This window comes from Cyprinodon variegatus, unplaced genomic scaffold, assembly GCF_000732505.1.
Source record: "Cyprinodon variegatus isolate N-32 unplaced genomic scaffold, C_variegatus-1.0 Scaffold121, whole genome shotgun sequence".
Taxonomy (NCBI): Eukaryota; Metazoa; Chordata; class Actinopteri; order Cyprinodontiformes; family Cyprinodontidae; genus Cyprinodon; species Cyprinodon variegatus.
The window spans coordinates 4,498-15,551 of record NW_015150574.1 but is presented as its reverse complement, the minus strand read 5'-3'; the positions used below and the strand labels follow the sequence as shown (position 1 = coordinate 15,551).

Genomic DNA, 11,054 nt, shown 5'->3' with positions numbered 1-11,054 from the left:
ATATATATATATATATATATATATATATATATATATATATATATATATATATGTATATGTTAAGAAAGGTGATCGCTCTCACATAAAAGAAACGATAAAGGAATTAGAAAATTATCAAAGAACTCTGTGGACTTCACAAACATCTTGACAAATCTTTTTCTGAAATACTCTCTTACCCTGATCTAAAACTTCAGATGAAATTTAAAATGTTGTTAAAAAGGACAAAGAATCCTCAACTAGAGCAAGATTCCCAGAGGATTTTCTTTGCAAAAATCACTGCAGAAACAGAAAAGGCAATAGCTTTATCTCAAAGGATTTAATGAACTAGGACACCAGTGGGTAAGTATGAAAGAACAGGTAATGATTAAATTCAATGATATTGGAATGTAAGTACAGGGTTAAAAACAAAGTAACAGAAAATACTATAAAGTTGCCCTAGACAACGTAGCCCATATGAAAAAGAAAAACTTTGAAAATAGAAAGCTGGCTCCCTGGTTTAATGCAGAGCTGTGCACTTTGAAGCAAAATGCTAGGAAACTTGAGAGAAAATGGTGCTGTACATGCCGGGAATCCTACCAAGACTGGAAAAATAGTTTACTGCTGTTTAGGAGGACCCTTTGTAAAGCAAGAGCAGCATATTTCTCTTCGTTAACAGAGGAGAATAAGAATAATCTTAGATTTCTTTTTAATACAGTTGCTAAACTCACCCAGAGCCACAGCAATGGCTCTGGCGCAGTGGAACCGTCCTCCCAACCTGATTTTAGCAGTAATGATTTTATGGGATTCTTTATAAATAAGATTGGTTCTGTTAAAAATAAGATCATCAGTACTCCTCCAAGTATGCTTGGTTTATCTCTGGAAGGTGAGGCAATCTCTGAGGTAGCCATTGAATCTGAACCAAGTTTAGACTGTTTTGATCCAGTTGAACTTTCAGAGTTAGTAAAACTATAATCTTCATCTAAGCCTTCTACTTGTATGTTGGATCCAGTTCCAACCAAGTTATTTAATGGTTTCCTCCTCCATTTTAGATGTGATTAATCTATCCCTGTTACAGGGATTTGTACAAAAGGTTTTTAAGGTTGCTGTAATTAAACCTTTGCTCTTGACCCAGATGACTTGCTCAATTATAGACTTATTTCCAATCTTGCTTTCTTATCTAATTTTTTTTTGAAAAAGTAGTTATCAAAAAAGTGTGTGACCACTTACACCATAATGAACTTCTTGAAGAGCTTCAATAACTCTTCATAGCACTGAAAGTGAAAGTCACTAATGATATTCTCTTTGCCTCAGATAATGGACTTGTATTTGTGCTTGTCCTGTTAGAACTCAGTGCTGCATGTGACACATTTGATCATAATATTCCTATAGAAAGACTTGAATGTTTTGTAGGAATTAAAAGAACAGCACTAGACTGGTTTGAATCTTATTTATCTGACAGGTTACTATATATGCTATATATATATATATATATATATATATTATTATTATTATATTATAACATGTTGAATAAATATTAAAATAAAAACTCTTATCTTTCATAAATATAAACATTTCAAGTTTCACGTTTAGAAAGTTGTTATTGAGGCGGAGTGAACTCCATAAGCTCCTCCTACTCCGTGCGCGCTCCCGAGGAGGGGTTTCACATTCTGTTGGGGATTACTTCTTTGGCTCGACACCTGTCTGTTTAAACCGCCATTAAACACAAGAAGAAGAAGAAGGAAGTCCCAGCCGCGGACTTTGTCTGATGACGCTGACAGCTCTTTGACAGGTTACCGTTCTATTATAATGGATACCATTTAGCTGGAATGACGCGGGTGGAACTTGGAAACGCTCATCTGGACATCTAAAAGTTGCATTTGTCTGGTGAGCCTAAATACCAGCTTTCTGAAAATCAGGGGAACAGATAATATCAAAATGATTTCTCTTTTCAATCTTATAGTAAATGTTCCTGCAGCTTTTGTCCTCTTGCGAGATCTATGCGCAACTTTAACAGGATGAATTTCACTGTCCCGCTTTAGTAGAAATATGGTTGATATTTTTAATGTTATCCTGAAGGATGGCATCATTTTAAAAGACTATATCGTTTTTTGTTTGAACTTAATATGTCTCTTAACAACTGTTCCTGTTCGTTTTACAGGCCTCCGTCTCAGGGGCGTAGCCAGAACATTTTAAGGGTGGCCAAGCCACCAATGTACACTGAGGGGGAGCCGAAAAGGGATAGGTGCCAGAACCTATATTTTCTAAATAAAGACTAACTATACTGTACTTTCCTACAGCCTTTGCTTACAAAAAGATGCATATATTTAAACATCCATGCTGTCTGTAGGGGACAAAATTCTTTCAGGTTTGAGTTCTGGTGTGAACATCTTATCTATCTCATTACTAACATACTTTTATCAATAATGGTTCAGCATAAAATTAGTATTTACATGTACTTATATCTACATTAAATGGATTATTATTATTAAAGTAGTTATTTATCTCTAATTTCACTGAAGACTCAGAGGTGACTTGGATAGACAAGATAGATAATTTTCTATTCACGCCATAAGACTTAATGTCGTTGTAAAAAGAGCATGAATTCTGCAGTGGGTAGCACTGCTGCCTTGCAGCAAGAAGGTTCCGGGTTCGATTCCCAGCCCTGCATGGAGTTTGCATGTTCTCTCTGAGCATGCATGGGTTTTCTCCGGGTACTCTGGCTTCCTTTTACAATCCAAAAACATGACTTTTAGGTTAATTGGCTTCTCTAAATTCTCCTTAGGTGTGAGTAAAGACAATGGTTTGTCTCTGTGTTGCCCTGCGATGGACTGGCAACCTGTCCAGGATGTACCCTGCCTCTTGCCCATTGATAGCTGGAGATAGGCACCAGCACCTCTCGCGACCCCACTTGGGATTATGCGTGTCAGAAAATAGATGGATGGATGTTAATATATGAAGAATTAAAATGTTAAATAAGTTAGAATATTCCACTTAAGAGTATTGCTGCTGCCACCATCTGTATTAGAGGGAAGAAATGGTAGGGGTGGACAATGATTGGCCCCCCCATCTAAGCTCCAGCTCTGCTCCGTCTGGGGGCCAGCTGTAGCCATGGGGAAGGCGAGGCAAGTGTTCCCACAAAATATTAATTTGTGGCCACAAATTAATCTTTGATTAACAAATTAGTATTTTGTAGGAACAAATTAATATTTCGTGGTAACAAATTATCATTTTGTGGGAATAAATTAGATTTATTTAGCCACAAATTAGTATTTTGTGGGAAAAAAATTTGTATTTTGTGCACATGCTCTATCTCTTTTTTTCTCCCATGTCAGTTCTGGGGCTCTGTATATTTCAGTGGCAAGATAATTTTAAGTTTGCTACATGAGAAAAATAATGTTATATTGCAGTGGCATAGAGGCAACACAAAGGGATAAAGGGAGTGTCTATCTATCCATCTATCTAGTAATCTCGATATCTATCTAGATATATAGACTGGGACAGTCCTTATGTGTTATTGACTGAAGTTATTAAAAATAAATGAATAATAATAATAAAAAAAAAAAACAGCTGCAGCTTTAAAGCAAAACCCCACTTTATGACTCAGGGCTGCATCTCCTAAACTACAACAGATGGAGAATTTGTATAGACCTCTATGAAAAATATAATAGGAACTACGTTTAAAGAATAGAAAAACGCAGCAATAAAGGCTGTGGGACTAATTATATGCTGGCTGAGGTAGTGAGAGGTGATTTTCAGAGAGGGATCTATGAAAGTGAAGTTTTTCTTTTGGAAGAGAGATAAGATTCGCTTTCCTGCACTGTCTGAAACCGTCCTTTGATCAATGTCACTTAATTTAAGGGTGTTCTTTACATAAAACATTTCTTTTTTTTTTTCTTTTTTTACAGCAACGGAAGGGACGTTTTGTGCCATCTATGCCAGCCAGAATCAGCTTCTCACTATAGGTGTGTAATAATGTCTATTACCACTAGAGGGCAAAGTAGTGAAGTTTTTAATGAAAGCTGGACCACCTTCTCTATTATTCTTCAATAACTTAATTTATCCTGAAGCTAAGTGTTAAAGCTGTTAGTAATGCACTTGATTAATTTCTTGAGAATAACATTTTTATCAGATTATAAACACAAGTATGTATTGATGTAATATAAATCCTTTATCCAACAATGGAGAAATTCCCTCTCTGCATTTAACGCATCCTCTTGGGGAGCAGTGGGCTGCCATAGTGCGGCGCCGGGGGATCAGTGTGGGGTTAAGGCTTTTGCTCAGGAACCCAGAGTGGAGGCTGTGGGAATTGAACCGTATACTTGCAGCACAAGCAGGGGCTTTAGCTACTGTTGCTTTTCAATCATCTGCAGGCACATTACCTGTTCTCCTGTCACAACATCAAGAAATCTCCCCAAACCCAACTGTAGTCACAGCATATTTTCAATCTATATCATTTCAGACCATTTTTTTTTTTTTGTAGAGCCAAGAAAATAGATCAGCCATTTTTGAATTACTTGGATCGATCTCCTGGACACCAGCAACCGTGCAACATTTAACGTTACCTAAAGCAATGTGTTGCTCACTTGGATTCTCAGTTTTAATGACTTATTTTCCCTTTATTTAACAAAAAGTAGAACTTTAAAGAGGCAATAATTTTTTGTACTTGTCATGATTTAAAACAATGAAAGTAATTTATTGAACTTTTTGTTTTTTGTTTCTGTTTTTTTTTCTAGTTTTTTTTTTTTTCTAGATAAAGGAGTAGACCTTTCCACAGCATGTAAGTCTTGAATATTAAACATCAACTTTTAGTATTTAAACTTAAATAACCAAACGGAAAATGAAACCATGTGTATTTTCTCCTAAAAGGTGCTGGTGTTTGCCTGTTATCACGGGCTTTGTGTTAGTAGGCGTCCCATACATAGTTTGCTTTGTGGCCCAGTGGATCTTTGGCCTGCCAGACAAGCCAGGTTTTAGAAAGTACATAGAAGCTCTAAATCCAAGGTAATTTGTAGAATTCTTTTTCTTGTCGTCTTCACACTCAATGTCATCATTCTGACAGTTTTCATTACCAAGAAGAGTTTCATGCATATTGTTTTTTTTTTTTTTCTATTCTATCAGGCGCATATACCGTTTGACCTTTGTCACCATGGATCTTCTTAAATACTTTTATTACCTTAGACTGTACTATCAGATTAAGTCATGGTATAGAAACGAAAATAACAGTCAGCATCACAAGAAGGTAATGATATTCTAATTTTAAAAAGTTAAATGATTAATTTGAATAAATCCTAGTAAATAGCTTTTCTAATATCATTAACACCCAGTATTCTATCTTTTGCTTGGAAGGGGATAGTTTATGGCCGCAGAGGCAACAAGCTGGACTATTACTATGCTCCTAGAAGAAATAAATACAGGAATGGGCTTCCCCCTCTGGTGGTGTTTGTCTACGGCGGTGCATGGAGCACTGGACACAGATCCACTTACTGTTTACTGGCGAGACAGATGGCTGAAAACATGAATGTGGCTGTTGTTTGTCCTGATTACTCCACTTATCCAAAGGTAAGAAAGCCCAGTTTTCAGATGATTTGGTTCCTTGATGAATGCAAACAAGGGTTCCACCAATAACTTTTTATATCGAAGCAATAGTGGCTCTTTGACGATGCAACAGTAAGAAAGGGTTTGGTCAGAGAAGCTTTCAATATCTACACAAGTATTGTTGAGGTCATTTGGATGCCCAGTTTCTTGTGAATTTCCGTTTATATTACAGAATATATCTAACACTTTTTATTCTAAAATATGTATTTCCCCATTTATGTACGCAAGGTGCAGCTTTTGCAGGTCTTGGCATTGCTCTTATTCAAACATTTTATACTTTTCCTCTTTTATTCTCATCATTTAAGCCTTTTTCCTCCTCATTGTCTCCCTTTTTTTGGAACAGGTGAGCAAAAATAAACAAAAAACTTCTCCCTCATTTTTCCCGTCATTTTAATACCCATAATCTGATTTTAGCTCTCTGCAGGCTAACATCTCAGAAGCATGATCACTGACAGCTTTAGGGTAAATCTCAGTGCCTGTTTCTTTATGCCTAGAAATTAAGAAAGAAAATATTGAAGTAAAGGCTGGAGGTTTAATAAATCACTGCTTGAAGATGTAGATTATTATTTATTTTAATGAAGGATGGACTTTGTATTTAGAATATAATGATCTCCCTGGAGCATCAGCATCTTTGCTCTGGGAGGCTGGACAGGCAGTGATGAGAGGTAAAATAATGTCATTCTCATCATATAAGAAGAGAAAAGAAAATCAACAGGAATTCAATTAAATCCTTGACCAAAAAATAAATAAATCTTAATAAACTATATTTTGTATTGGAAACTTTACTCTCAGAAAAAAGCTGGAAGGGTTTTAGCTAACCAGCTTAAAATAAATAAATAAAAGAATAACTATTTCTTCAATTATAGACCAACAGGGAAAACTGTTTACGATCCAGATAGTATAAAAAGCTGTTTCACCACTAACGACTGCTAAACTCCAGGAAGCTCTCAAAGACAAGCTCAAGAAAGAAGCTCCAGTCCCTGATGGATTTCTAGTTTGATTCTATGGGATATTCTGGAATGTCCTTTAACCAACATTCCATAGAATGCTGCATGGAACTGAGGAGAAGGGCAGACTTCCACCATAAATTAATTCTGCAAAATATTAGTCTCCTGCTAAAACCAAAGATCCTGTCTATCCTACCAGCTATTGACCCATATCTCTGATTAATGTTGACCTTAAAATAATTTGTACAGCTCTTGCCAAAAATTTAGAAAAGGAACTTCTTGTTTAATCCACTCAGATGGAACTGGCTTCATAAAGGAAAGGCAAAGCATGCATCTACCAATGTATGCAGATTAATAAATCGAATAGACTACATTTAAAACTGATCATATTGCCACTAGATGCAGAAAAAGTGTTAAATAGAGTTAATTGGAAGTTAATTCTAAGGTTGTTTCCTTCTCTATGTAAATTCCCCTTTGGTAATGATTTCATAAAGTGGTTTCATCTGCAGATGGGCACTTGACAAGAATGTCCGCTTTCTCCCTCATTGTTTGCCATCTTTATTGAATCACTAACTGCAGCAATCAAGCAAACTAATGATATTAAAGGTATTCAATGCAGGAATGTAGAACATAAAGTAAGTCTTTATGCAGATGACGTATTACTCTTTCTCCAGCACTCAACAAGCTCGCTCACTGGAGTAATAAATTGTTAGTATCTTTCTCAACAATCTCAGATTATTCTATAAATTAGTCAAGATCCATAGTCCTACATATTAATTGTTGTTTCAAAATCGCCCAATAAACAACTATTGTCAGGGAATATACATTATTTAGGCATCAACATCTCTCCGAAACTGGTAGATTTATTCAAATGAAACCACATCTCACTATTTAAAAAAGTGGAAATTGTCTTGCTAGATGGAAATCCCTAAGCATATCGCTCATTGGTGGGGTTGTTTCAATAAAAATGATGGTGCCTGTGTCTACTGCTCCTTCTAGCCCCGTTGGGTTCCTTCTAGGTAGTGGTGCGACCCCGGGCCTTTGACCTCTGGGCTCTCCACTACCCAAAGGTTTTTTTTGTTTTGTTTTTTCGTGTAAATGTGTCTCCTGTAGATGTTTGTGACATTTTAAGCTTGTTTATTAGCAGTAGACCCAGACGACAGTTTTTTAAAAAAAATACTAAAACCATTCTTTCTGCACTCCTCACTCTCCAAGAGATGCAGTTATTTCAGTTCATAGATTCAGTTATTTGTCTACCAAAATAATAAAAAAATGCATTTGAATCTGATTTGTTAAACTGTGGTTCTTATCTCATTTTCAGGGGAATGTTCTAATGATGGTCCAAGATGTTGTTGACTGTTTGGTTTGGGCCCAAGTGAATGCGCCGACATTTGTCTTTAACAAAGTAAGACTCACCTTAGATTTGAAAAACAGTAGAGCTGACTTAAGCTATAGTATATAGTATTGGAGGATATCCTAAATCTAAATATTACCAAGGTCATGTTTTTACACATATTTGTCATGGCTATAAATGCAATGTAAGTTTCATTTCTTGGATTTTGGGATTTTTTCCTTTTTTGCTGCGTGGAATAATTATACAAGAAGCAACATGAATGTCATAAAAAAGGAGTTTGAATTTCATGTTGATTTCTGTCTGGGGCTGAATGATTAGCCAACTATAAAATTAATCATCAACTAAGTAGTGACAGCTTATTTAACTGGATTATCTAGAGTAGACCATATATTGGCCATTTTCTAAAAGAACAAACCCAATCAGAGGAGTAATTAAAAACTATACGCTATGTGAAAAGTATAAACGGTTTCCACATGAGATTAAAAAAAATTTACTCGTCTGTAAATATGCTCCATCCATAATTCCTCAAGGGAGCAAATTTTTTAATTCATTATGTTCACACTCTGTGGAAAAAAAAAAGGCCTTTGCTGTCCAATTTTTTTTGTTGTTTTTATAAGAAAAGAAATGAACATTAATAGATCAGTAAAGGGGAGTATATTTTGGACACTCGAATGAAGAAAAGGATGGAGTTGTCCAGCGATCACCTGGTTGTGAACTGGATACACTGGAAGAAGATGAAGCTGGACAGACTCGTTAAGCCCAAACCAGTAGTGAGAGTTTGCTGTATACGTCTGGTGGAGCTCTCAGTCAGGGACCTGTTTAACTCCCACCTCCAACAGAGCTTCACCCTGATTCCAGGGGAGTCTGAGTGGACCACATTCTTAGGGCTGTCACAATAACCGCACAAATGAAATATCGCCATACCAAGAAGCTCACAGCGCTACAAAACCAGCCACCACCATCACTGCATCTTGGGACAACAGTTGAGAAGGATACAATGGCAGCTGCACTGATATCAAAACCAAATGTTACTCCGCCCCTTTTTTTTATTAAAGATGCTGAAGTCAAATTTGCCTTCTTCTGAATTTTGTTAAGTTCAGTCGGAGAAATGATGCAGATCTGTGCCATTACTGCCCTTTGATCTGCGTTCAATATAATGAAATTGGCATGTTTTTTTTTATAACCTTTTTTTAATATTTAATCGCCATGTTTCAAAGAAAATTTTGCAATGTAGTTGGTAATTTAACAATATACAAACACATTTTTGAAATAAATAGATTAGAATAAAAAAAAAAAAAGATGGTGCAATAATATCACATATTGTGATATTTAGCCTCCTTGAATAATTGCAGAGGGAATTCCTCAACCGCGACAGCCCTACACATTCTCAGCCTCTTTTATCGAAGGGGAACCTAAAGCAAAAAAAAAATCTTTTGCTTTAGATTCCATTTTTATTATATTAGTTTCAAGGTTCATGGAAAGGATTATGCTTTTAATAAACCCCATTCTTTGTCTTATTAGGATCAGATTGTTTTAGTTGGCCATTCAGCGGGTGCTCATTTGGCAACCCTGGCCACCCTACTTCTTCTTGATACACGAGAGGAGCTGCTGATAGAGCCAAAGCTACAGCAGGAGATTCTACATTCATTAAGGGGAGTTATTGGTATGTACATCCGTACCTCTTTTTTTTTTTAAACTCCCTGATGAAAATGAATTCTGTTTTAATAAATTATTATTATTTTTTTATTTTAAAAGTTGAAAGATTTGGTGGTTGGGTTATGCCATTGATATCATTATTAATATTATTTTTCCATTACATCTATTTCAATAGATTACCCCCTTTTTGTGCAATTGTTGCTGTTTTGTCCTTGAATAGGGATGAGTGGCGTCTACAGCATCATGGACCATTATAAACATGAGCAGAGGAGAGGAATTGAATTTATTTCTTGCATGTCAAGAGCCATGAATGGGGAGGAAAACTTTCCCCCGTACTCACCTATGCACATAGTAAAGAACATTAGCGCTGACAAGCTGAGGAGGTAAGAGGCACGCTCAAGAAGCAACCTGAAATCTGTTTCCTGTGTTATTTTTTCCACTCTTGTCAACATCTCTTTTCTTTTCCTGTCACTTCCAGAGCGCCCCGGTTCGTTTTGCTTCACGGGGGTTGTGACATCGTCGTTCCGGCCGACTCTTCCACAAAGTTCTATAAGCTCCTCTCCTCTCTCTCTGTAAAGGTGTCTCTCCACCTGCTTCCTGCTGTCAGTCACACTGACATTGTCACTGACCTCATGCTACCAAGTAGACGCTTTTACGATCCGCTCTTCGTATGTCTCCATTCGCAGTTCTTGGAAATCCTGAGAAACTTTTGACAGCCTGTGTGTTTAGTGTCGAGGTTTACAATCATCAGCCAACGAGTCCATAAATATCTGTAATATGCACTTAACTAACACAAAACACAAAGATTAACATTGTATTTGAACATTTGATGATGTTTAACGTGTAAACTACCGTAAATAAAATATTTTGAATTATTTAGCTGCCATCTAAATAGGGGCTTAAACAATTAATCAAATTATACTTGATTATTCAATTATTGAAGTTATTGTCAACTAATTTAGATATCGATTAATCATTAGATGGATTATGGAGATTAAAAAATAAGCCTTTAGCTGGAAGAACAACCTACTTAGAGCAGTAATTATACAAAAAAAAAAGAAATTTTTGCTTTTGGGTTTAAAACTTTTTTTGTCCATCAACATTCTCTATTCAGAACTCTTCAAGTGGAAATGTTTTAGTTTTACCTGGTTTAAATTCTATATAAAGTTTCTTTAAGGAACCTTTGGGAGTGGCGGCCTAGTGGGTCACTGAGGTTCTGGGTTCGAGCCCCACTCCCACAGACTGGGTCTCTGAGGTGCCGCACAATGGAATCCCACTGCTCCCCGATTGGATGGGTTAAATGCAGAGATGAATTTCTCCAATGTGAAATCAATAAAGTTCAATCATTTATTTATTATACTTTCATTATCCGATTATTGATCAAAAGAATCATCAACAGATTAATCGATTAGCAAAGTGACCGTTATTTGCAGCTCTACATCTAACTAAATGTCTAATAAATAAATGCTCTTTTTATATCTTCCTAGCTTTAAGGATATTACTTTTTTCTTTTACTCATGTCA

At 36.1% G+C, this 11,054-nt stretch overlaps 1 protein-coding gene across 2 annotated transcripts; it reads left to right on the top strand.

Moving 5' to 3' along the window:
- Nucleotides 1–1,649: 1,649 nt before the first annotated feature.
- On the top strand, nucleotides 1,650–10,559 carry LOC107085302 (probable isoprenylcysteine alpha-carbonyl methylesterase ICMEL2). 2 transcript variants are annotated; one of them, XM_015375558.1, is made up of 10 exons: nucleotides 1,650–1,863; nucleotides 3,885–3,941; nucleotides 4,730–4,756; nucleotides 4,846–4,980; nucleotides 5,098–5,218; nucleotides 5,326–5,538; nucleotides 7,843–7,926; nucleotides 9,397–9,538; nucleotides 9,752–9,914; nucleotides 10,010–10,559. In XM_015375558.1, coding segments are annotated over exons 3-10 (1,095 nt in total). In that variant the 5' UTR covers nucleotides 1,650–1,863; nucleotides 3,885–3,941; nucleotides 4,730–4,754; the 3' UTR covers nucleotides 10,245–10,559. The 2 variants fall into 2 exon arrangements, with proteins under 2 accessions (XP_015231044.1, XP_015231043.1); XM_015375557.1 differs by having other exon boundaries at nucleotides 3,885–3,943; nucleotides 4,713–4,756.
- Nucleotides 10,560–11,054: the final 495 nt, after the last annotated feature.